The sequence below is a fragment of the Nelusetta ayraudi genome, unplaced genomic scaffold (assembly GCF_046127955.1).
Source record: "Nelusetta ayraudi isolate G7.1 ecotype Tasmania unplaced genomic scaffold, CSIRO-AGI_Nayr_v1 ptg000181l, whole genome shotgun sequence".
In the NCBI taxonomy this organism is placed as follows: domain Eukaryota; kingdom Metazoa; phylum Chordata; class Actinopteri; order Tetraodontiformes; family Monacanthidae; genus Nelusetta; species Nelusetta ayraudi.
This window is the reverse complement of record NW_027466230.1, coordinates 72,023-97,367: the sequence shown is the minus strand read 5'-3', so window position 1 is coordinate 97,367 and position 25,345 is coordinate 72,023. Positions and strand designations below refer to the sequence as shown.

General features: G+C 42.3%; 2 protein-coding genes across 4 annotated transcripts; one reads left to right on the top strand and one right to left on the bottom strand.

Annotated features, from left to right (window-relative positions):
* Positions 1-2,986: 2,986 nt before the first annotated feature.
* On the top strand, positions 2,987-7,725 carry slc14a2 (solute carrier family 14 member 2). Of its 2 annotated transcripts, none has more exons than XM_076015127.1 (10): positions 2,987-3,141; positions 3,991-4,056; positions 4,169-4,343; positions 4,897-5,086; positions 5,220-5,348; positions 5,445-5,637; positions 5,983-6,130; positions 6,257-6,391; positions 6,723-6,772; positions 6,857-7,725. In XM_076015127.1, the coding sequence occupies exons 1-10, from the start codon at positions 3,118-3,120 to the stop codon at positions 7,265-7,267; spliced, it is 1,521 nt and encodes a 506-aa protein (XP_075871242.1). In that variant the 5' UTR covers positions 2,987-3,117; the 3' UTR covers positions 7,268-7,725. The 2 variants fall into 2 exon arrangements, with proteins under 2 accessions (XP_075871242.1, XP_075871241.1); XM_076015126.1 differs by having other exon boundaries at positions 4,133-4,343.
* A 3,780-nt stretch (positions 7,726-11,505) lies between these two features.
* On the bottom strand, positions 11,506-25,294 carry lnpep (leucyl/cystinyl aminopeptidase). Of its 2 annotated transcripts, XM_076015159.1 has the most exons (22): positions 25,049-25,294; positions 22,834-22,931; positions 21,989-22,191; positions 20,781-20,892; positions 19,943-20,200; positions 19,624-19,814; positions 19,362-19,500; positions 18,877-19,011; positions 18,612-18,732; positions 18,348-18,499; positions 17,742-17,855; positions 17,517-17,648; positions 17,061-17,195; positions 16,783-16,943; positions 16,307-16,395; positions 15,718-15,901; positions 15,471-15,627; positions 14,689-14,879; positions 14,359-14,520; positions 13,841-13,981; positions 13,668-13,749; positions 11,506-12,782 (listed from the first exon to the last, which is right to left on the bottom strand). In XM_076015159.1, exons 1-22 carry the CDS (start codon positions 25,077-25,079, stop codon positions 12,651-12,653), a joined length of 3,120 nt encoding a protein of 1,039 aa, XP_075871274.1. In that variant the 5' UTR covers positions 25,080-25,294; the 3' UTR covers positions 11,506-12,650. The 2 variants fall into 2 exon arrangements, with proteins under 2 accessions (XP_075871274.1, XP_075871275.1); XM_076015160.1 differs by lacking the exons at positions 22,834-22,931; positions 25,049-25,294 and adding an exon at positions 22,623-22,803.
* Positions 25,295-25,345: the final 51 nt, after the last annotated feature.

Below are 25,345 nucleotides of genomic sequence, written 5' to 3'. Positions count from 1 at the left end.
ATCCCACCTGGCAGCATTTATGGACTGGACACAAACTCTGCCATCAGATTTATAAAGTGGCACAGATATTAAAGTTAAGGAGACATGAGGACTTGTTGACTGTCGTGTGGAATTTGGTTTGCGCACTGCAATTAACATGATCGACACGCTCTACATCAGCATCCACGTAGGACTTGCAAGTGTGTGTGTGTGTGTGTGTGTGTGTGTGTGTGTGTGTGTGGTGGCGGGTGGAGGTGCAATAGGGCAGAGATTAAAATTAGCACCAAACAGAAGGAGTTGATTATTCCCCACTGAGCTGCGTTAATATACGTCAACAGAGTAGATTTTGCAGTAAATACACGGTGGACCACATTCTTCCTGATTTGCACGCAGATTTGGTTCACAGACGAGTGGTTTGACGTTTCTAGTGCTGCACCACCGCGACATAAACGCCAGATTGCACGATGGCAATCTTTGTTAAACATGCATCACTTTCACACTGCGCATGTTTATGTAACAAATTCTTTCACTATTACACAACTTCAGGGTGATATTGATCAAGGAAATGGAAAAAAAAGCAAAACAAAACATAACAACTGGCCCTCCCCCCTCATCTTTCAGATAGTGTTTATTTTGCTGCGTTGCATAATAGAAAGTCCTCAGTTACCACCCATTAGAAGGAAGCATTTAATTATTTTTGGCTTTCGCAGAGAAACAATAGTTCATTCACGCTTTGTTAATCTACTTAAACTTGAAAGAAGGCTAAGCCAAAAAAAATAAATAAATAAATAAAAATCCTGTCTCTCACGTGTCAGGCTTTTTTTTTTTTTTTTTTTTTTTTTAGATTATTTCTTCAGCATTTTATATATATGAGTTGAATCGAAACAATTTCGCTTTCCCTAAGAAAGAGAACTATTAAACTCTACAGAAGCAGCCACGGCATGAAATCAGAGAAAACCTCTTAAAGAAAAATGCAATCTGTCAGGACACAAACGCCAGACTGGTCATTCCACTTTGACAATTCCAGAATAATTGTTGAAAATCTTCTGCTCCCCTCCCTGCTTCAGCGATGACTAGATGTCGGCAAGGTAATCTACGCTGCTCATCAGCCAAAACTATAATGTTACTTAATGACTAAATAGACACTGAGTGGGAAAAAAAAACAAAAAACAAAAAACTCCACCTTACGTACTGGTCCATCTTCTGTGCGTGCGCATTCCTGAGTATTCCTTCTTTATACTCATAAATAAGTAGGAAATATTTCTATTGCATTATCATTTTGAGACATTAATGATATTTTTGCACTTTTAATTTCAGACTTTCTACTTTCACTTAAATAGCTGCAGAATTCTGTTACATGTTCAAGAGCAAATCAGTTGAACATTTGAAATCCAGTGCAGTTTATTATCACTTCCTCCTCCTCCTTCTTCTTCTTCTTCTTCTTCTTCTTCTTCTTCTTCTTCTTCTTCTTCTTCTTCTTCTTCTTCTTTGTGTTCCTCTCCTTTGGCCTGTTCCCCTTGTGGAGCTTCCAAAGTCATTCATCATCAGCTCGTCTCCTACACCGGCTAACTTCATGACCTCCATCCAGACCTCCTGCATGCCAGTTCCAAACTCAGCATCTTTCTACTCACTGTCCCTCCTTTCTAGATTGCAAACCATCTCAGTCTGGCCTCTCTGGCAACAGCTCCAAAACATCTAGCATGCTCTGTCCATCTGAACTGCTCATTCTTCATGCTATCCGTCCAGGACACTTCCAAAGAGAAGCATACATACAATTCTTCATAATCGCCACTTCATCCACGGTAACAGGAACTCTGTCTACACAGGCTTCACCTTAAACGGTTTATTGTATTGTCCTCGACTTCATTTGACTTGAGATGATTGCACATCCTTCACAGTTGAACATGCGTGAAGTTCAGGTGATATTCTTGAGATGGGACAGACTTTCTGATGCTCTTTGCATGTACCAATAAGTTTGACCGACAGGAAATGTCCTGTCACAGTGGCCCACATATTACATAATACATTCCAAAAAGATTTTCATCCGTTGGCGGAATGGCAAACAAAAAAAAAAAAAAACAAAAAAAAAAAAAAATCTGGCTTGTCACATGGTGGCCCCACATGTAGCCCTCGGTTTGATTAAATCTGCCCATCTGTGAACCAAGATGATTTTCTGGTTTTCACTTAAAGTCTTTTATTGCCATTTCTGTTCTATGAATGTTTTTTTTTTTTTAAATGGATAAAAGCCCGTGTGGTGGAAACACATGAAGCCAACGTGACTATCTTTGCCAAATGCGTTGCACTCATGTAAGTGCACCATAAGATAAATGCCATCCAGTTGTATAAGCCTATACAAGTACAGAAGACCCTTAATATTTAACACACTCAAATACTGTAAAATATTTGCAGAAGGTGAAGGTTGGAATGCCACAATGGCCCAGTGAAGTGGCTGCACTGCCTCAGTTGCCTCCTCAAGCTACCTAAACTACCTCCCATCACTCAAGACACTTCACCCTGACACTTGAATCGTGAACCTCTGCAGCGCACTAGCACTAGATGTGATAGATGATGTAATCCGCAGTTTTATGTTATTGTGTTGAAGATGTTGCATGTCCCCTCATGCTGTGGCTGTAGCATTGACTGTGGTTAAACAAACAAACACACACACACACACACACACACACACACACACACACACACACACACACACACACACACACACAAAAAAAATCTATACCTGCTGCATTCTTGAACTTTTGCCATTCTTCAATGATTTCACAACGCAGCCTCATGTTGACCTGTTGCTCCAAGTCTTCAGGTGGTTGCATCTTTGGAATTCATCATCGGCTCTCTCTCGCTGCTCACTGACTCAACGCACCTTCACGTCACGTCCACGCTCTTCGCGGTGCGTGGAGGGAGGGGTTGGGGGAGGTGGTGTCACATTCATCCAATGCAACTGGGCCGCAGCGATGATTATCAGCGGCGCAGCGGTTTGCTGTCAAGATGAAGTTCCGCCGCGGAGATGAAACGGAGGGGTGGGGTTTTCTCCGCGGTTCATAAATAGCCCCGGGACGGACGGACTCGGTGTGCGACGTCGAGCTCAGGAGAAGCCTGCAACTTGGGAATATCTGTGAACATATGCCTGGACCACACGGTGCAAAGGTAAGGAGCGGCGAAACGGCATTTGAACGGTTGCCCGACAGAGAGTAACGGTTGGAGCAACAACAACAAAGCAAAATGTGTGGAAGATGACAGAGTAGAGAGAAGTGTGTGTATGTTTGTATGTATTTGTATCTATACAGGTGCGATTGTGATTCGACACGCGAGCCTTGATATTATTATTATTATTATTATTATTATTATTATTATTATTAATAATAATAATAATAATAATAATAATAATAATAATAATAATAATGATAATAATAATAATAATAATAATAATAACCTGTATATTCCTCCTATTGTTTGGTAGATGCCTTAATGCAAATAAGTGCATATTTTTTAATTAAAACGATGAAGCTTAAACATAGCTGGCGAAAAGTGTTCCCCTTCTGGCTCAGTAAAAGTACGGAAACTTGAGTAAAATAATACTCTGGTAAAAGTAAAAGTACTGATTCAACTGCTTCACTCAAGTAGAAGAACTTGCAGGTTCTGAAATATATTTCCGTAAAATGCAAGAAGAAAAATTCTGCAATTAATGAAACAATGCATTCGTTGTACCATGAGGTACACTATTATGATAAAAAAAGAAAGTCTGCTTAAGTACAGTAACAAAGTAGTGACCTTGTGACCTTGTTACTTCCCACCTCTGAACTTGAATACAAATTTATGATGAAAATCTTATTACAGTAAGACAACAAGTTATATTTTCAGAAAAGTTAAGAAATTCACAAAAAAAACTTTTCTCTTTTTTTAGTCTTCCATCAATTAGTCAAGTTAAATATTTCAAACCCTCATGAAGTCAGTCAGTCCTTGTGACAAGCAAATCCTTCTCTTCCCTTCCTCTAGGATATTCACAAGAATATCAACAGTTCCACTTGTGCATTATCAGCCTGTTCTGCCAGCACCTCAACGGTGAGAGAGCTGTTATTATTATTATTATTATTATTGTTGTTTTATCAGTCTAATCAAATTCTCTGCTCTTTGCCAGTGCACTTTCTTTTTAAGAGCTTTTCTTTGGCCGCAGGAGCTCCAGCCCCTGATGGCTCCAATATCATCCACACATGATAAAACGGCAGAGAATGGAAAGGAGGAGAACCCCGAGAAGCCAAGAAGCAGAATGCAGAGGAGCAGGTCCTGCCTCCTGAAAGCCATTTCCTACTTCGCTGGAGACATGCAGCCCTTTGCCAAATGGATGCAAAGTATAGCAGCACCTTACTGTACATAATGTTGTGTTTTAGATTACTGTCTTTGTCACACACACACACACACACACACACACACACACACACACACACACACACACACACACACACACACACACACACAAAGCAAAAGCAAAGGGAGTTTAGAGCAGGTTTTCTAGAACTCTATACAGAACTCCCTGATCCGTGGTATGCACGGTTGCTCAGGTTTATCACATTCGCCATCAGCATCAACTGTTTACGTTTTTGAAGACGTCGGAAGAACCCAACCTGAGGGGGGAATTTTACTGTTTGATCGCGCTCGCACCTTTTGAAAAACTCGCAAAGAAAAAAAACCCCAACAAGTCAAGGTCACTTGTGTCACCTCAGAAGAGAGTAACATTTTCACCGTGACGAAACATACTCAGCCTGGCATCGTGCGGGATTTTTGAATTGTATTTTGCACAAGGCCACACCTGCAATACATCTGCACAATGTCTGATTTTTTTCTGTGTCTTCTACAATGTCTTTGTGTTTGTGCGTTTGCGTGTTCGCTCACTCTCTCTTCCAGAACAGTTCTTCCTTCTTCAGCTGCTGGACTGGGTCCTGCGTGGAGCCGCTCAGGTGATGTTCGTCAACAACCCCCTGAGCGGTCTGATCATTTTTGGAGGCCTGATCCTCCAGAACTACTGGTGGGCCCTCAACGGCTTCGTGGGCACACTCTTTGCCACTATTTCTGCCCTAATAATGCAGCAAAACAGGTTTGGACGCTCACTAACACTTGTCAGACTTCAAATGACATATGGATCTAAACTTTTGCCATTCAAATGAGGGTGTAAATATTTTTTATTTTCAGCCAGAGGCAATAATTCCTCTGTTATGCTTTTGTTCCAGGGGTGCGATAGCCGCAGGGCTGTATGGTTACAACGGCATCCTGGTGGGACTCTTGATGGCTGTGTTCTCTAACGCCGGGGATTGGTACTGGTGGCTACTGTTGCCCAACATTTTCATGTCCATGATATGGTAAGAGATGACTCATGAATTAAGCGATGGCCTCACAAGTCAAACCCGACCTCTCGTCATTCACTTTTGTCGTTATATATTTTTTTTGTCTCTCAGCCCGATTCTGTCGAGCGCTCTGGCTTCCATCAACAGCCGCTGGGATCTGCCAGTGTTCACTCTGCCCTTCAACATCCTGGTGTGTCTCCACATGGTCGCCACTGGCCACTACAATCATTACTTTCCACAGGTCCTCATCCAGCCCCGCTCGCAGCTGCCCAACCTCACCTGGTCTGAAATTGACGTAGCCAAGGTCAGTAAAGTCTCTTGTACTTTTGTCTTTTAAAGATACAAATGATGTATCTTTAAAAGACAAAAGTAATAACAAGCGTGTTTTTCCAACGTAAGAGTAAGTAGAAAGTACAGATATTTGTGTACAAATATAGGGAGTAATATTAAAAAGTATTCAGAAAAAGAAATACTCAAGCAAAGTAGATGTAGACCTGAAAAACCAAGTACAGTAACAAAGTATTTGTACTTTATTAATTCCCACCTCTGCAAATGATGGATTACAATCTTGAAAGACTTGAATCCAGCATCACTGAAAGGTTCGGTCGGCAGCAGCCGTGTCAACTAAATGCATGTCTTGACTTCCTAGCTATTTAGGTCAGTGCCTGTGGGGATCGGTCAAGTGTACGGCTGTGACAACCCCTGGACAGGAGGCATGTTCATCATTTCCCTCCTCATCTCCTCACCCATCACCTGTGCTCACGCAGTGCTGGGCTCGGCCATTGGCATGGTCTCAGGTGAGAGGACTCAACTGCAAAGACACGTGGAGTGAATTCATAACTCACTGAGACAAAGCCACCAGTCTTAATGACTGTCTGCTAGAATATCTTTCAATTCTGTTTGTTTCTTTGAATGCTTCTCAGGCTTGGCTCTGGCTGCTCCCTTTGAAGACATTTACTTTGGTCTGTGGGGATACAACTGTGTGTTAGCCTGCATTGCCATTGGAGGAATGTTTTACGCGCTAACCTGGCAGGTGCATCTGCTTGCAATTGTGTGTGGTGAGTAGACACCATGATGATAAATGTGACATCATCATAAGGAGATACTTTGTCTTGATGAGAATCTGGATAATTTTGAACAGCTTTGCTACTCTCAGTACTTTAGCATTTTTTTTTTTCAAAAGCAGCACACCCAAATTGTAATCAGTAACAGTTATGACCAATGATCCATAACGTAAAAGGTTGTCAGAATAAGAAATACTCATATGAAGTACAAGATACCTGAAAAATCAATATAAGTACAGTAACAAAGTATTTGTACTTCCTTACTTCTCACCCCTGGTATTAAGTCGCAGGAACGATGTCTCACAGAGTCTCTTTTTTTTTTCAGGTTTTTTCTGTGCGTACCTCGGCTCAGCCATCGCCAACATCATGTCGACGGTAAGCGTGCAGTTCCGTCACATGAACCCATTAGCTCCCGCTAGCTAACCACGAGTGACTAATCGCAGCTTTTATTACCTTCAGTTCGGCCTGCCTGCCTGCACCTGGCCGTTCTGTCTGTCCGCCCTCACCTTCCTTCACTTGACCACGGAAACCAAAAAGATTTTCAAGCTGCCACTGGCCAAGGTCACGTACCCGGAGAAGAACCTGGGCTTCTTTTGGAACATGAAGAAAGAGGAGAAGAAAGAGAGAGCTGAGCAAGAGAAAGAAGAGAAGGAGAGGCAGCAGAGAGCCACGGAGCAGGAAATGGTGCTGAGTGAGAAGGAGCAACTGAGAATTCATCTGGAAAAAATGGAGGAAGGAAATGTAGATTGTTCGGTGTCAGAAAGTGACAGTGAACGGTCACTTGACTCCGTAGTGGAAGACACAGGAAGTAAAGAAGAGGTAAAGGAGCTGAGTGACCTGGATCAGGTCATCTATGCTGATTGTGCTTAGCGTGCATGCAGAGGTAAAGGAAACACTGCGCAGGAAGCATTGACAACATTGGTGTCTATTTTGTGTGCTTCTGTTTGTAATATAAGTCCTTGTTTTTCAAAAAAGCAAATATTGTACCACAATCCTTATGTTGAGTTTGATGAATGTCATTGTTATTGGATGATGAATTGTGTTCTAGCATCTGTCATGTCAGCACTATATTTTTTTATATTGCGAAGAGTGAATGTTGGAAGATTTAAGGATATCCGAGACACGAAAGCGCATCTTTAAATATTTTGTAGGCTCCTTTAACTCCAAAGTTTAATGATTGTCCCTCAACTCGATGTAACAGCCACACTTCAAGGGTGTCTGGTGCCTGAGAACGTTTTGTCACTACAGTACAGAGTTCTTAAAAAAAAATGCCAAAGTCATATTTTAACCTGAAATAAGTTGACAATAAATATATATTTTTGAAAGATCTTGTGGTGTCCTAAGTTTCATAGATGGAAATTACAAGGTATTGATTCAACCACTTCTGCCAGGGTGGTCAAGGTTTCACTTTTGACCAAATGTATTTTAACATTAATAAATCTTAAGGTTTCCACTTTACCTTAGAACCACATATTTACCCTATGGGTTTAACTCTTTTCTTTTTTAAATTAAACAATGAAGCAGAAAAGTCAAATTCGTACAATTGTGTAATGCTTAAACAAGTCTCAACAAATGTAGAAGTTAACAAATATTTCTCAAAGTTAACAAAAAATATTTCATATGAAGGAAAGGTCGATAAGCTAAGATAAATAGCAGCCAACAATTTCATTAGAGCAAAATGCTTGCTTAAAATGTAAATACATTTGAAATGAAAAGTCCTATTACTCTCCCTGAACAGTAGATATCTGTTTGATATCTTACAAAGATGATGAATATGGAGGCTTTGAGGTGACACTGATATGAGAAAAAAAGTAAGTCATGGGAACAAGAAAATTATTTGTGGGCACAAGATAATTAGAATAAAGTAAACATCAGAAATAACACACAGATGAGGCCTATGCGTCAAACATAGCCAGCCTTATATAAAACATACCGTATAGAAATTCGAAGCACAAGCTCATCAGTGTGCATGTTAGCCAAAGCTTAAAAGTGAATTGATTTCGAACTATGAAGGGGAAAGGAGGGAACATGTATGGCCAAGCATGAGGACCAGTAGAAGTCCTTCTTGATAGCTCTGGATTTATTCCAGATAGCCAGCAACTCAGACAGGAAGCAGGCAAGTAATAAAGAGGAAGGTGTAACCTGCCAACAAGTTGGCAATCAGGGACAATTTAGAGTTCTAAATTTGCCTCACATGAATGTTTTTGGACTGGTGATGATGATGATGATGATGATGATGATGATGATGATGATTACATCATGATATCTTACTTAATTTTCCTGTTGTCAGAACAAGCATTTCTTTCAGCAGGATTCCACTTTTCATTTTTTACCCACATACCAGCTTGAGAAAACCACAGGTGTTCTCAGGTCCGAATTCTTAAGGTTGCAACGCTTGACTTGATCACAGAGATGTTGGCCAGTGACATAATGACCGAAACCACAGGTGTTCTCAGGTCCGAATTCTTAAGGCTGCGACGCTTGACTTGATCACAGAGATGTTAGCCAATTACATAATGACCTACATACCAACGTTCAAAATTAGATTTCGCCACATGACCTAAAGTGACCTATTGGCTCGTCCAATGGGCAGTATTTGGAGATGTGCCCTCCTGCATTGCCACACAGTGAACAAACTTTGCTCCCGTTATGCTGCTGCTTTACATTCAGGTACGATGCAAAGTTGTTGACCTCTCCACAATTGAGAAATGTTTACGCTTCTGTCATAGTTCTTGTTAAAGATAGACATTTATTGTGTGTTCAGTGAAATTAAGAAAACCCTCAAATTCATAATTGTGATTTTAGAGTGAAGCCCGAGTTTTTGTGGAAATCCTTGTGTGAAATCCTCCGTACTATCCAAGTATCTGTGTCTTGACTTCAGGAAACTTTAACCTAGTCAGGCAGTCACACCACTCACATTTCCGTATTCTGTCCTTCTTTTCAGTTCTTTGCTCGTCAGTCACCCCCCCCCCCCCCCCCAACCCCTGCCGACGCCTGATAATGACCCAGTGCCTGTGTTGTTTGTTGTTTTTTTGTTTTTTTTATGTTTTGGGTTTGTTTCACGTAGGTGTTTGAATGACGTCTGTACCACTTTTATAAAGGAAACGGCAGCTATTTATGTATGTGTTGACAAAGAGGGAGAAGAGGTCTAATCATCATATGCCTGTGTATGCAAATGCTGCATATTTTTTACCTGCATTTTTTTTTTTGAAGTGGCTGTCAAATGTAAAATATAGGCCTTGATGAGACAAACACGTGGACGTTTGAATGACGTCTGTGTTATGATATGTGTATTTCCACTTCCTACCACAGGGTGTCAGTAAGGCACGTTATGGATGAATGGGGTACATTGGGCAAATATATAGGAGAGTTAGACGAGACCGGGGGCACATGTAAAGGAGCTAATGCTCGACGTTCAATAAAGGTTCTCCATGATGAACAACGTTCTTTGATTCCATTAAGAAGAACAAAACAGTCTGTAGCACTTTTCTGAAGGAATCTGCAGCCATTTAAAGTACAGTGTGTGTGTGTGTTGAAACAGAGGGAGAGAAACACAGGCGTTAGGGCTCCCAACCTGCAGCAGCAGAGTTAGCGCCTCTAGCCCCGCTTTTTCCGCTTTTACAACCTTGGACACCTAAGCTTAGAACTCAGCCATTTCGGCGTCTACACGAAAGATATTGGTATCATCTTTTAGCTAAGGGCTTCAGCAATCTAACTATATATAGTTATCCGGGGTGTGAATAACGGTGTAGGCGTGGTCAGTGAAAAAACTGACTTTTTTTTTTCGTTGGGGCGATCTCAAAGAATTTCAAATATCTCACTTCCTGTGTTGAACGATGCGTCTTGCGGTGGATATTTAAAAGAACTCTCGGAGAACATAAATCTGATCTTTAGCTTTCTCCAGGCATATTTATTTATCAAGCGGGAAAAAGTGCGATCGTACTGGCGCTCTGCTTTTCTTCACAACAACAAAAACCGGAACCGGAACATGGTAGATAAGTAGGACAGGTAACATTACGTTCAGGATAACACTGCCCTCTGCAGGACACAATTAGTAAGGGCGCACATAACGTTATGACGTTCAACATCCTGTTTGTCGGATTTTAAAAATTAGAGTGTATGCGACGTAGAGCTTGATGAGACGAACGCGTGGGTTTTTGTTGTATGAATTTTCGATGTTCCTAGAGGGCGCTAGGTGCATTTTTCGTTTTCTGGTGTTTTTTTGGATTTTGGTCAGTCTTGACATCCATCAACTTTAAAGGGCTCTAAAATGAAAACGGTGCAACGCATCCGGACCATTCTTTTTACGTTGACCTTGTGAGAGTCCACGTTTGAACGTTGCAGCATTCACGGTTGTTGAGTTCTGTCACTCTGGATGATTTCAAACAAGTAAAAATAGCTAACTTCCGGTTTGTCAGGGGTCAAAGGTCAGAGTGTCAGAATGTAGGTCCGTATCCAAAGAACGCGTGTGAGGGCGCTAGAGAAGTTTAACTTTTTGCGACGGGATTTTTGGTCAATTTTCAATGTGCGTCGACTTTGGAGGGCCGTTGCACAAAAACGGTTTGAAAATTTCACATTTTTTTTGATGATTCTTTGGATTGAACGTCCAGTCTATGTCATACTGGTCTGGATTAGCAAATAGGTCTGGATTGACCGCACGCGTGGGTGTTGGCCCCATGTCTCTATGACCTTCCCAGAAGGAAATTTTTTTTCACGAGGAGCAAGAAATTTGGTCAAAATTGGTAAAAAAGTGGAAATAACTCACTTCCTGTTTGTCGGGCGACAGGAAGGAACACGTGGAATTTTTCACCGTGAGTTTTGGAGCATGTTCAGGGGGTCAAATTGGGGCGGGAAATCTTTGAACGCCTCTAGGGGGCGCTAGAGAGTGGAATTTTGCCTTTTTCTCTTCATTTTATCAAACCTTTCGCCAGTTTCTACCTATGTGGCAGATTTAATTCACCGATTTTGTATGGTAAGGGAGTCAAAATGGGGTTCAAAGACGCGAGGAATGTGTAAATAATAAGAATAAACATAGCAAAAATACAATCGAGACTTCGCTGAGGCTCAGCCCCGAATAATAATAACTTGGTAACTCAGGACACTGAGAGGGAATTTGAAACTTCAACTTTATTTGGCCACAGCTTTTTGAGCGACAGTTTTCAGTCTGTGACTGACCCCTGCATCCAATCTGTAGCTTCAATATGCACATTAGCCCTTAAAACACAGACATTCATAAGCCAACGACCTCCTTGGGGTCACCAAAAACAATTTGACCAAACATCTTGGTCAGTCATATGTATGCATACATTACCTCTTTACACTCTATATACAGAACACAAAGCAAACTCGTGGTGGGTAAAACAGTAACTGACTTTGAGAAACAGTGAATGATTGAGCTTATATACATTACAGTGAGAGGTTCATATGCAAGTAGAGTTTGGAGTCTTCAAATGAAGGGGGGGGGGGGGTGAATAGCAACATTTGGCTCTAGTGCACTGACTGCTCTCACCTAAGACACATTGGCTGTTGATTTTAATGTGCAGGACACCCTTCTCTGTACACAGTGGCAAGGTTCTGTTTTTTCTTTTTCTTTTTTTCTTTTTAAATACATTCAATTTATGGCAAAAATAAAATTTGGTATTCCAGGCGTAAAGCTGATGATCTTCTAGTTGAGCTAGATTAACGGACTAAAAGCCTTAGATGTCATGAGTGAGTTTAAAATGCAGTATTACTTCAGCTTAACTCCAGAGACAAGTCAATACCTCAAGTACCAGTAAATACAAGTTCCCATCTCCTGGAGAACCCCTGACAGCTCAGTCTACGTGTAGCTTGTCCCATTGCAAAAGTCCAGGCTGACCGAAAAGAAGAAGTAAAGAGACATAAATGCCGACGTTCTGGACACCCTGCACTTTTAAAATGGCTGTAACAGAGCAGGCTGAGCAGGGAGGAGTGCGTGTCAGGCATGATTGTCTTCACTGGAGACTGGTGGAGATGTGGGAGCTTCAGAGGAGCAGTTTGGTCAACAGTGTGCGGAGTGTGATTTTTTTTTAATCTCCCGTGTCGGAGACACAAATCAGAGCCACCCTGAGCTAATAAATACAACTTGCAGGACCAATGTCAGACCATCCGACACCTCGTCCAGCAAGGTAGAGCACAGCCTTCAAGCCTGGGATGTGTGCTCTGCCCTGCAAGAAGGGAGACACAGTCCTAGAATAGTGCAAACACCTGTGAATGGAGCGGAGGCCGGGTGGTGTTAGAGCCAATTCTGTAGAGAGACCAGGTTCTTGTCCAACCAGCGCTGGTTCAGCCGGATGGTTTCCAAAGCTTCCTGCACGCTCCTCATCTGGGAGCCGCGCTCCTTCAGCCTGGAGAAGAAACCCTGCACCTGGAAGACCAAAAAATAAAAAGTTACTGGACATGCATTGGATATGCATTTGTATTAGAGCAGTAAGAATCACTCTTTCATTGCCAAGCAACAATGTACAAATACCTTGTTACTGTACTAAAGTACATATTTCCGGTATCTGTGCTTGAGTACTTCTTTTTCTGGCAACTTTTTACTTTTACTGCCTATATTTGGATACAAATGTGTACTTTCTACTCCTGCTTCTACTTGGAAAAAGCGCCTGCTACTTTTGTGTTTAAATGATCCAAATTCTGCATCAAGTAATTCACTTATTGTTTATTGCTTGAAGAGGAGCAATTTGAAGTATGCCGTGGTGTAGTTAAGTATAAAAGTGGATCGTATTTTAGAGGGAGATTACTTTAGAGTACCTTGACTTTGGGGCCCACTGTTCAGTACATTTTAAGAACAGTAAAACATAAAAATCTAGAAAATAACATTAGTTGTCATTAAGCCCGGTTGGTTCTCTCTGATTGTATAAAGCGCTTTGAGACGCCTTTGGTTGTGATTTAGCGCTGTACAAATAAAAGTTTATTATTATTATTATTATTAAAAGTTATTAAACACCCAATAATGGCTCACTGGTCAGAACTATTACTGATTATAGTTTAGTTGTGCTTGAAAAAGAGAAATACACTATATTGAAAGTAGCAAAGCTGTTAAAAATAATCCAGATGCTCAACAAGACCTCTGGTCAGCATCATTTCAGATTTTATACAGAATATAATAAAATTAAATGAATTAATAGTTAATGAGCTATTGAATCCAATCCAGTTGGGATCAGTCAACGTTTGGTAGATTTACATTTCTTGAAAAAAAGAAAGAAATAATAGCACGAGCTGCAACATATGGGGCTGCCACACATACTTGTTCCAGGTGCGACTGAGTGGAGAACTGTGAGGTAACAGAGTTGATGATGGTCTGGATGGCAAAGGAGCCGACCGGGAACCTGTGGCCATAAACACACACAGTGTTTCAGCTTCTCATCAAAATGTGCTACTGGTGCAAAGTGGGACGAAGCTGAGAGAGAAACCGCCTACTTTTCAATGAGCCTGTCCCAGTTGTCTTGGATGAAGTCCCAGGCAAACAAGTAGCCGGCGAAGCCTTGACACACAGTGTGGATGACCAGGGGCAACTCCTGAGTGCGGATGATGTCGCCCTTCAACCCTGTCTGAAGAATCCTGCACGAGGTGTCAAACAGTGTTAGGTCAATAAGGTGTCACCCATGAGCAGACATCTCCATATATCTCCATCTTTTTTATTTCTGAGAGGGCAGTGAACTCCTCCTCTCCTCCTCTACAAGTTAAGCATCATTATTAGAATTCTGCAATATGTGTATATACATATATGAGGATTTTATCGACAAGGGAGCATTACGTGCTATGTTGAGAAATGCTGCATTCGTGTGAGCATCCTCTACTTAGCATCATTTTAAATAAGCTACAGTTTGGTGCACAGTGGTTTCAATGAATCTGGTTTCAATCGTCAATGACTCCGCTGAGTTCCTAAAGGCAATGAAGCTTCAAAGTGACCGAAAAAGCAAAACTCAAACACCTACATGACGATATTCCGCACGTTCTGGGTTGATGCCAGGCCTCGAATAATTTTCCGCTTCTCTGCGTCACTGTCAACATGCTGATACAAGCCGAGTAAAACCGCCCAGTCGTCATCCGACTGGGCAGCAACGTTGAACACAACCTGCTGCAGATCGCCTGGAATCCTACAGAAACACAGAAAGAAGTACTTGTACTTTACAGGCCCAAGTACACTCTAATCAAACTGCACTTAACACTTTGACACTTATGCTTCAATTGTAAGCTTCTGTCTGAAATACTAAATACATAAAAATCAGCTCAAAAATGAAATATTCATGATGTGCTGTTCGTACCGGAAGGTCCCATTGGATTCGGTGTACTGTTTGAAAAGAGCTTTTGCCTGCTGGGTGCACTTTGGTTCATTTAGTGCACAGGCTGCCTGCAACAGGGCTGAGCGCAGCTCCTGTTTTGACACCCGCTCCTCTTCCTCTTCTTTCCAAGTTTGATCATCCATCAAAGAACCAAAACGCTTCAGAATAAAATTCTGTTGTGAAATTTAAGAAAAAAGAAAAAGAAAATAAAGGACATGTTAATGCGCAGACAAGTCATTGGCGAATGCAAAAGCAAAATCTGATTAATTTGTTTTTCCATACTAATTTTCTTGTTATTCCAATTTAAAAAACAAAAAACAAATACTGAATTGATCCTGAAAACCTTGGAAGGAATTGAGCAGAAAGTATGTTGGCTAAACAGCACCACCGCAAGCCACATTTGTAGAAGAGTGATTAATAGAAAAACTGACTTTTAAAATTATGTATCAGGCCTACATATTTATACTATTAATTAATATACAATGCATAGAAAACCATTTTTTTTTTCGAGTTAAATTGTAGTTGGAAGGTCCCAAAATATTCAGGTTGTGTTTTTAAAAGATTAAGGTTAAACTGGGAGATTTGTTTCGCTTTGATTGAGAGCCCTCTAGTGGATGAAATTATTCACTCACTTCCCAACTTCAATTCAGTGTCTCATTCATCACCATGAATCAGAAAACCCTAACATATATCATGTTATTAAGACTAGACATGAACAGCCTGAGGAGCCCAACTACGCGTGTTCCTTTGTGTTCAGGCTGCACCTTCATGCGAGACACAAGCCTGTTTTCCTGTCTTTTCTCAAGCAGCCGATAGAGCTTTCTGAGCTGCAGCAAGGCCTCGGTCACGGGAGACGTCTCCGTTTCGTTGGTCAGGTAGTCCAAAGTCTTGAGCACGTGCTTGAAGGACACGCGTCCCAGTCTGAGAGACAAGAGAGGACGAGAGCCGCTTAAGCACTTTGACTCGAGGTCCGTGGATCCAACTGACGGATAAACTCTTAAAAATGTGTACCTGGAAAGCGCAAAGCTGTTGTGTATGAGTGAGGCGCGGTCCTCGGGTGTCAGAACGCTGATGTTGCTGGACAACGCGTCTCGAAGAGCCGCCCAGCCGTCATCTCCATAGTCCACCACGTAGAAGCCTGTGTTTCTGTAGTTCAACTTCAGCCACTTCACACTTTCTGCCACTTTAAATGTCCCTGGAAACACACACACACACACACACACACACACACACACACACACACACACACACACACACACACACACACACACACACACAATGTATAACAATATGACACACTGCCAGGACTCTGAGCCTAGGGTTGGAGTCAAGACCGCACCAACCGAGACCAAGGCATTATCAAGACTAGAGAGTATCGAGATTGAGACAAGACCAAGACATCTGGAGTTTGCCAACTTTTTTTTTAACCATTTTCAAAAAAACAACTTTGTGTCATAAAATCAGCAGCTGGATTCTTTTCCGTTGTTATCTGTCATTGTAGTGTTGGCTGAGTCTCCATTTGGTCTTGATCAAAAACCCCAAGACCATGAGCAATCTCGAGCACTACAACACTATCTCAGACTGACTGAGTGGGTCTTACCTGACTTGGTCTTTAAGGTGAACATCTGTCTGCACTCGGGCGCCACGCTACAGCTGTCGTTCACGTACGTCACTGGAATCGTCCACAAGCTGAAACACATTGAGAGTTCCAGTGTAGGTACAAAATCTGTCCAGGCTAAGAGATCTGTCCAGGATCTTACGGCATCTCTATTAGGACAAACTACATTGCAGTTGAACAGATAGATAGTTCTAGCTATTCGTTCGTTCGTTTGTTCGTGATGTAGTTTGTCCTAATAGAATTGCCGTATGCGACATCTTCGGCAGTCGCCAGACCCCCGATCAGATCTCGTAGCCTTACAGACACCACTTAGCCAGTGACAGTTTGCCACGTCATTGAAATCACCGGAAACCGCGGACCCAGCCCGGACAGATCTGGTAGGCCGGACAGAATTTGTACCCACAACGGCCCGCCGCACGTCTCAAAAAACACACCTCTGCCTGGACGCGCTCACCCACCTGGAACTCCGCGTGACATTGTCAGTGGTCAGTCGGAAGTGCTCCTGCGTGAGCGTCACCTCATCCCGCTTGCGGCTGACGGTGACCAACGGGAAGCCCTTCTGCGACGTCCACGAGCTCATCATCTTGGAGACGTTCTGGTAGTGCGTCGACAGCTCCACCTAGCGACCAGCGAGATTGTTGTTGTTGTTGTTGTTGTTGTTGTTGTTGTTGTGAGAAAAGGTGAGGAACCCGGTCAGGCTTGCAGGGAGAGAGAGGTGGGGAGATGAAACGCGCACCTGTGTGAGGCTGTTCCAGAGGTCGTCGGTGTTGGTGTTTGATCCGCTGAACTGTTTCAGGTACTGAATGAGACCCTTCCTGAACTGCTGCTCACTTGCCATCGAGGCGTTCAGCATGAGCAGGACGGACGCACCCTGTAAGGCGCAGAAAAACAAAACAATTCTTTGGATTAGAACAAAAGCAGATTCTGCTGCACATTTCTGGTATTTCTTAATCCAGTGCCAGTGTCCATCAATATTCAGTCCTTTTACCAGTTTTCATTGTTCCACCTGCCTTTGTATTTATGTGTTTTTAGACTGTATGTTGTCAGTGAGGCAGGATCCAGATTATGCACAGGTAGTATCTCAATAATAACGGTCCACATTGCCTGGTTCGCATATGTATCTTTCACTATAGCTGTAGCTCTATGGACCTTAAGAACACTTTAAAGTTGAACTTTAAAGTAAAAAATGTACCTTTTCATAGGAGACGGAGTCAAACATCTCCTGAACCTGTTCTGGTGCATCAACCTCAGTTGACACAGCATGGGAAGAGTTCAATGCGTCGCTGTCCATGGCTCTGAACCTCACTGACAGGAATAGATTATCCTGCAAACCAAGACATGAAGTGCCATGAAGTTCAACTCTATTAAAGATAAACTGCACACGTGTGTAGGGAGGAGTGGCGAACGTCAAACTTACAATGTCCAGCTTGGGATACACTGCCTGCAGCGACGTGTACTGCATGTAAGTGGCAAAGCCTTCGTTGAGCCACAGGTCGTTCCACCAGCTCATGGTTACCAGGTTTCCAAACCACTGGGAGCCAGAAGAAAGAGCAAGAAGCATGTTGGACTGGGCTTCAAATAGCTTTGGCTGCACTGGGCGCTGCTTCGTTCTTCACCCTGCAACTCACTCTGGCTACTTCTATTTCTCTCTCTCTACATTTTTTGTATTTCCTTCTCACCCCAACCAGTCATAGGCAGATGACGGCCATCGGGATGTGATTTAGTGCTGTACAAATAAAAGTTGATTGATTGACTGGGTGCTGATTTAGGTCACGGTTCAGTGTTGCAACCAATGGTAACAGCACAGTTAACAATGCTGCATAATTCCCACCTTGTCTACAGGTGACAACTTAAGTCAGGAAAAGCTCCTTACTCTGCTCTTTCATATCATTTGCGGCTCCTATGCCTAACTAGGAAGCTGTCTGTTTAAGAGAGAGATTTTTAGCATCAACACAGTTGCGCTTCATGAGGAATGAGTTGAACAATGAAAACCCTTCTTTGTCAAGAAAAATCATGAACGCACCTGGTGGGCGAGCTCATGCGCTACGACGGAGGAAACCACTTGCTTCTCCAGAAGGGACGAGTTCTTCCCCACCAGCAGGCTGGTCTCTCTGAAGGTGATGAGACCCCAGTTCTCCATCGCTCCCGCCAGGAAGTCTGGGATGGCCACCAAATCTGACAAAGGCCAGGGTGAGACAAGGCAAGTTAGCTGGAAGAAAATATCCCAGATGGGGATTCGGAAACTCCTGCCTGTGTGTGTTGTGTGTGTGTGTGCGCGCACGCTCACCTAATTTCTTAAGTGGGTAAGTAATTTCAAAAAAGTTGTTGTAGTACTGGAGCAGCTGGGAAGCGGCCTCCAGAGCAAACTCAGTGTGCTCCTTCTTCTCCTTCACGGAGTACACAGACACCTAAAACATAAAGACACAGATATATTACTTAGCAGGGACACACGGTGCAACTTCATCAGTCAAAAGTCCACTTTTTGGTAGGAATTAGTAGTTTGGATTGTCAGTGCGCACATGCAGCAAAGGAAACGACTATATGAGACTCACCAGAGTTTCTGAGACATTCCTGCTGACGGGGCTGAAGTCGGCAACGATGAAGGCCACCAGGTACGTGCTCATGTTGACGGTTGTCTTTTCAAACTCATCTTGCAGGAGGCCGTCGGAGAGTTCAATGGTTTTGGCCTGGAACAAAACAGCATAAATCCAAGTGAAATAACAAGGAATTATTTTTTTTACCTTTTGTAATCTAAAAATGAACCCGTCATCTTCCACTGTGTTTATATGAGTGGTAGGAGTCCTATTTTACTGTATATATTATGTTATACACAGTAACTAAACATAATTCTCACCAATAAATAGCATCAAATTACAACGGTAGCCAAACATTTTTAAAATCAATAATTTCAAGAGTGGAAAAATTGTTGAACAAAGCATCACACACTTTCCATTTCACCAGCACGTGGTGGGTTTTTGCATTGGCTGTAATGAACTAAAACACATGGAGTGACAGTGTATTCCGTGTTCCGTGCTACCTTTGGCATGTTGGAGAGAGTCATGTAATTTGGTTTTCTGCTGATTCTAATGAGGAAGGTGGCCTTGAAACCCGGTTCATCAAAGCAAGGGAAGGCCTTCCGGGCTGACAGCGGCTCAAACTGGGTTGCTGCAAGAGCCCTGTGCAAATATACAAGCATTACATGTGCAAATATCACTCTCAAGGAAAATATGACCACATTCATTCATTGCATCAACGATCATTAGCTGTGAAGGCGATCCAAGATGGTGCTGCGAGTGTACCTCTTGCTTCCGTTTTTGTCAGTGTATGAGCTGTAGTAGAAACCATCGTAGGTACTTGAGAGGTTGGCTCGGTAATCAAGTGTCAGAAGACAGCGCTGGCCTACTTGGAGGTCACTGGAGAACTTAATGGCTATCTGCTGTTGCGGTTTGTACTCCAGTACGGTCACATCCTTGGCCTCTCCATCACCCAGCTAGGAGAGAGGAAGCCATCAATCAATCAATCAATCAATCAATCTTTTGACCAAGTAAAAGTAAATACTGACTGACATCTTGGAATAAAAAAAATCCCAGTCTTCCATGAGACTCTTTGTAATCCTACCTTGAACGTAGCTTTGGAAATATTCATATCGGCGCTGTGAAGCACAATCCGGTTGGTATTGTGTCGCACGAACATGCTGATAACAACGCGGCCAGTGAAGGTCATTTTGCTAATGTCAGGGTTGAGGGTGAGGTCGTAGCTGAGAGGCCGTACGCTCTGAGGCAGGCGGAACTGCGCCCATGGAAAAAGTTCTCCATTCGAAGCCACGGGGTAGACGGGATCCAGGGGCGTGGTGGTGTTCTCCTTACGGCAGCCAGTCTGCAGAAAGCAGGAGAACTGGGTAAACGACAGAGAAAAATAACTAGCGTAATAAACTATTGTGAAATAGAAATACGATGCGTTTCATGGTACTCATGATGTGTTATTGTGTAATGACGCAACACATTAAATTATTGATTTACAAATAAATGTAAATGTAAATGATTCTGAGGAAAGCAAAATGAGCTTGGACAACTGGTGATAAATGAAAACCAACAACACGAATACTTGTAGGGGTCATTTCCTTTGGTAAACAACTTATAGAAACAGAAATGTCCTAACTTTTAGCTGTGTGCATTTTTAATTATATCAAGTTTAACGTTGTAAAAGAAGTACATTTTGACAGCAGTTGTGTTTGTCTTTCTGGCAAATTAAATTATTATTTTTTTTGCTTTGTATTAAAATGAGAAATTCTGCAAAATAACTGATTGAAAATTGCAACACAGCCGAACGAAATTGTATAATCATATTAATCTAGATAAATTATGATTACACAAATGTATGCAGCATTAAAATACTATTTAGTTATCATTACATATGCATGCTACCTGACCTCTCTGTTAGTGATTATACTTCTTACCTTGGTAAAGAAGCACCCAGGCAAGAAGTACAGCACCATGGTCATGGATATAACAATCCCCCAGAACAGCGCACACACAACCATGGTGCGGGTGGACGGTCGGGAACATGAACTGAAACCCAAAAGCAACAGACATTACAGATGCACGAATGCAGAACAGAGCACTCGCTGCTATTTTTGAACAAGACAGAAGTTGGAAATGTTGAGAGACACTTACTTTTTTGGAACGCGCCCTTTTCCACAGGCCTTTAGTTTGTTATGTTTTATCCACTATGTTTTTTCAAGTGTGTTATGTGTCGTAGTGATTAGCTGTGGGCGTGTGTGTCAGGAGTGTTAGTGATATTTCATATGTGTCAGGTGTTACAGGTGTTCCTGGATGATGGCACACAAACAGCTGGAGCCAATCTACAATTGGGCAAGATGGACCAAGACATAGAGAAAGAGAGAGCTGGGTGCAGAGAGAGAGTGTGTGTAGAGATTTGTGTTATTTTAGCCTACCACCTTACCGTAGCGATTTGTGTTATTTTAGCCTACCTTACCGTAGCGATTTGTGTTATTTTTTTAGCCTACCCTACCGTAGCGGTTTGTGTTATTTTAGCCTACCTTACCGTAGCGATTTGTGTTATTTTTTTAGCCTACCCTACCGTAGCGATTTGTGTTATTTTAGCCTACCTTATCATAGCGATTTGTATAATTTTTTAGCCTACCTTACTGTAGAGATCTGTGTTATTTTAGCCTACCTTACCATAGCGATTTGTGTTATTTTAGCCTACCTTACCGTAGCGATTTGTGTTATTTTTTTAGCCTACCCTACCGTAGCGATTTGTGTTATTTTAACCTACCTTACCGTAGAGATTTGTGTTATCTTGCCTGTCAGATTGTTCAGTTTTGTCCCTCCTTCTGAGTGGATCGTTTTGAGTCCAAGGGTTCAACCCTTAGCTATTGGTTTTCTGTTGTTAAGAAAATCCTCGATTTACGTTTACCTTACTGGTGTTTTATTTCTTGAATTATGTTAGCCCTCTGGGCGCAACAAAGTAGTATCTGTAGTACCTGAGTTTATTGGCTGAATAAAGCTCAGCATAAAAATGTGTTATTTTCCTCAAAAGAATAAACACTGTTTTGAATAGATAATATAAATAAGTACGTTCTGTATAAAAAGTTTGTGGAGACTCATTCTTCACTCTTGGTATTTGCAGCCAGTGCGTTACCTGGTGGCAGTCTGTCTGGTGTACGGTGAGGGCCTGGATCTGTGTGAGGAGCTCCTGTTCATGAAGGACATGCCGAGAAGTCGGGCCGAAGACTCGCAGTCCTCCTCGTCTTCATCCATGTCGTTCTCGCCAAGGCCGCGTACGAGCAGCCGCGAACTGCGAGGCTCGTACACGACCTCATCTGGGTCAAGAGCGGGGAACGACTAGAGAGACCATGGAAACCACACAGTTACGCTTTAGTTCCATGTCACTGCCTCCTTTGATCTACAGTTAATTAGACATCAAGAGCTTAAATTCATAAGACAATCCCGTGGAAAGAATTTTTTTGTATCTAAACACCATATGAAAACCTATTGTGAGCTGCCTCTTAGAGAGAAAACGGCACAATGAAGAGTAAGTGTTGAGAAACGGGAATTATCTTAATGTTAAACGACAAAGTAAAAAGAATTTGACAAAAACGCTAAGGAAGATGTTAGATATTTCAATAGATACAATATTTAACGCAATTTCTGTCATATTTACTCAAAGCATTTCTCATAATGTACTAAATGCACATCCGATGGACACATTACTATGCAGACTTGTGAGAGATGTTTCAGCTGGAAGCTCACAAAGGCTCCCTGTTTCTACTTACAAGCATCATCTAGCCAGAGATCAACCGCTTCTTCTGTATACTGCTCTGACGTGCTCAAAGTTAACCCTTTGAGATTATGGAGATCATGGTATTTTCAAGAAGTTCTGCAGAGCCATGCAGGTGTGCATTTAGATTTATATTCCAAATGCCTTTGTTCCTTCAGATAAAAGAACTCAGACATGTATTATGGTAAATCATTGCAAGAACGTACTGGAAAAGAGCTGCTGGAGTCCTTGGCCAAATCCACCACATCTGGCTCTTCTTCAAACATGCTGTTCTCAATCATGTTCCTCGGCAGGTTGGCGCGCTCTAACACAGGGAGCAGAGAGAGATCAGGCATATTATATTCAGTGTGGGAAAGATAACAGACAAGAATCTGAATGATTTTACATAAATCACAAACAAACAGATGAATCATTTATGCGATGTGTCTTTGGAGGTCCTGAGTTCAGCGCATAAGAGTTGAGTTCTAAAGCTTGAACCCATTTTCAGTGTCACTAAGCAGGCAGTTTTCCCACTTCCCTCTCGATAAATCTTGAGCAACATTTTTCTGATGTCAAACTATTGACAAGACTCAACGTTACGTAATGACAGCTATGTGAAGGTACTGGTTTTATAGAATATTGTCAATAGTACACTTATCAGGACTCACGAAAATACAAGCAGAGGACGAAAGAGTAACAAACCTACTGCAGTTTCAAAATGACCGAACTTCCACAAACCAACAAATGAAGTCAGCAAAACGAAGACGAACGCCAAGACTCACGCTAAGTGCATGTGACTTCTCTCTCAGCAGTTTGAGACAATCCCACGCATGTGCAACTTCCTAATTTGATAATAAGAGTTGCATTTTACAAGTGCATCCACATTCTCATTTTGCCTCACGTTCTCTTCATACTCCTGTTTTAGTCTGAAACAATGCACAATCAGTCAGAGTTGAGGTGAGCAAAAAGACACCGTCACCACATTCCCTTTTAATAGTGTTTATGCAGAAACAATGACACAAAGGACAAATGAGCGAGTGGGTCCAAAAATCTAGTGACAGAAACTGAACACACACTGTGGTAAAAGTAGCTGTAAACAGATATTAACAAAAAGAAAGAAAAAAAGAGCCTTAAATCCTCATCATTTAAAACACAAATCAGGCATCAGTTTTTTTTTACTTTTTTGTTGTTTTTAAAACTTGGTCTTATATAAAACTGGGTTAATAAATTGTTTTTAATGACATTAAACTGGACAAAACAATATTTTCACTTTGACTTCTGGTACTAATATAAAGTTTTTTTGCAAATGCATTTATGTGTTTTCATTGCAATATAAGGTCCTAAAATAGAGATAAAAGAAATCCAAAAACTGGCTGAATATAGTTTTTCCCCTTGCATAGTCAAGTTTATAAAAGTGTTGTGTGAACCCTCGTCAAACATCAATATGTCCTCATTAAATTTTTACACGGGCAAGACAAATGATAAGAGGAATTGCCAGATGAAAGCACGGACTACGCGAGAACAGCAAAAAGAAAGCACAAAGCAGCGCAGAGAGAGAGATGGATAAATGATGTGCTATTCCAAGGCCGCTTTGCACCAGTCAGGGCAGTGCTCTTCCTGCTTATCAGTAATAAATGCTGATCCATTTTGAGGTGTGTGGTTTTGACGTTCATTTATCCTGCATGGGAACAGGCTCAACCTGTACGAAAAATAAAGCACTGCGTCGCCTCCAGCTCTAGTCGAACCGTTCACACACACACACACACACACACACACACACACACACACACACACACACACACACACACACACTATGTATCTATGGGCTTCAACAGGAAGCTGTTTCATTCTCAAGACCCCTGGGATCCCAGCAGGTGTTATGAGACAGCTGTCTGCGGTTTGCCCAAAGCCCGGTGACAAAACATGGCTTTTACCAAGACAAACTACCCCCCCGGAAATCAATTTCAGTTTTCACATGATGTTGTTGTTGTTGTTGTTGTTGTTGTTGTTGTTGTTGTTTTTTCTCCAAAGACTCGGGGCAAGTGTGCCTCTGTTGCCGGAACACTGCTGAATGACTACACTTTGCAAATGGATGTAGAACAACACTGCGCCATTCAGTTTGCTCCATTCCCCCTGAGTAGGGCAGCAGTGTGAACTGAAAACGTTATCGTGCCATCGCAGGCACGCGCACCGAGGCTAAGACTAAAGTTAGCTTCGGAAAAACACTCGGGCGTTAGTCAGGAGGGAGAAAAGCCGCCCCAATAACAACAAAGTCATCATTTCTTTCGGGGGCTCGAACTCACACCGACCCCACTATTCGACGTGTGCCCTCGGGTGAATGTCACCACTTCCAGTGCGCTGGCCGCTAATGCCCCGTAAGTTATTAGCTGGCCTGCTGCTGCTAGCTCCCGACTGTAAACGATGACCCTCTTGGTTCCTTACCTGCTGAGCTGTTGCTGTCAAAGGGGTCCATGCTGCGGCGTCTCAAGTGGGTGCTCGGTCCCAAACCGCAAGCTTGAATTCACGGCAGTTTGCCAACCGCGTTTCTGTGTGTTCCCGGGGACACGACCCACTGCAGAATAGACGCTCACAATAAACAGCAGTCAGCCTATCCTGTCCCCACGGCACCGACGTTAACGTCACTCTGTCCACCACCGGACACTTTTTTTTTTTTTTTTTTTTTTTGTTCAATGCAAACGTGATCGCCAGATAAAAAGGCGTTAGGTTCGCCGGTGTCAG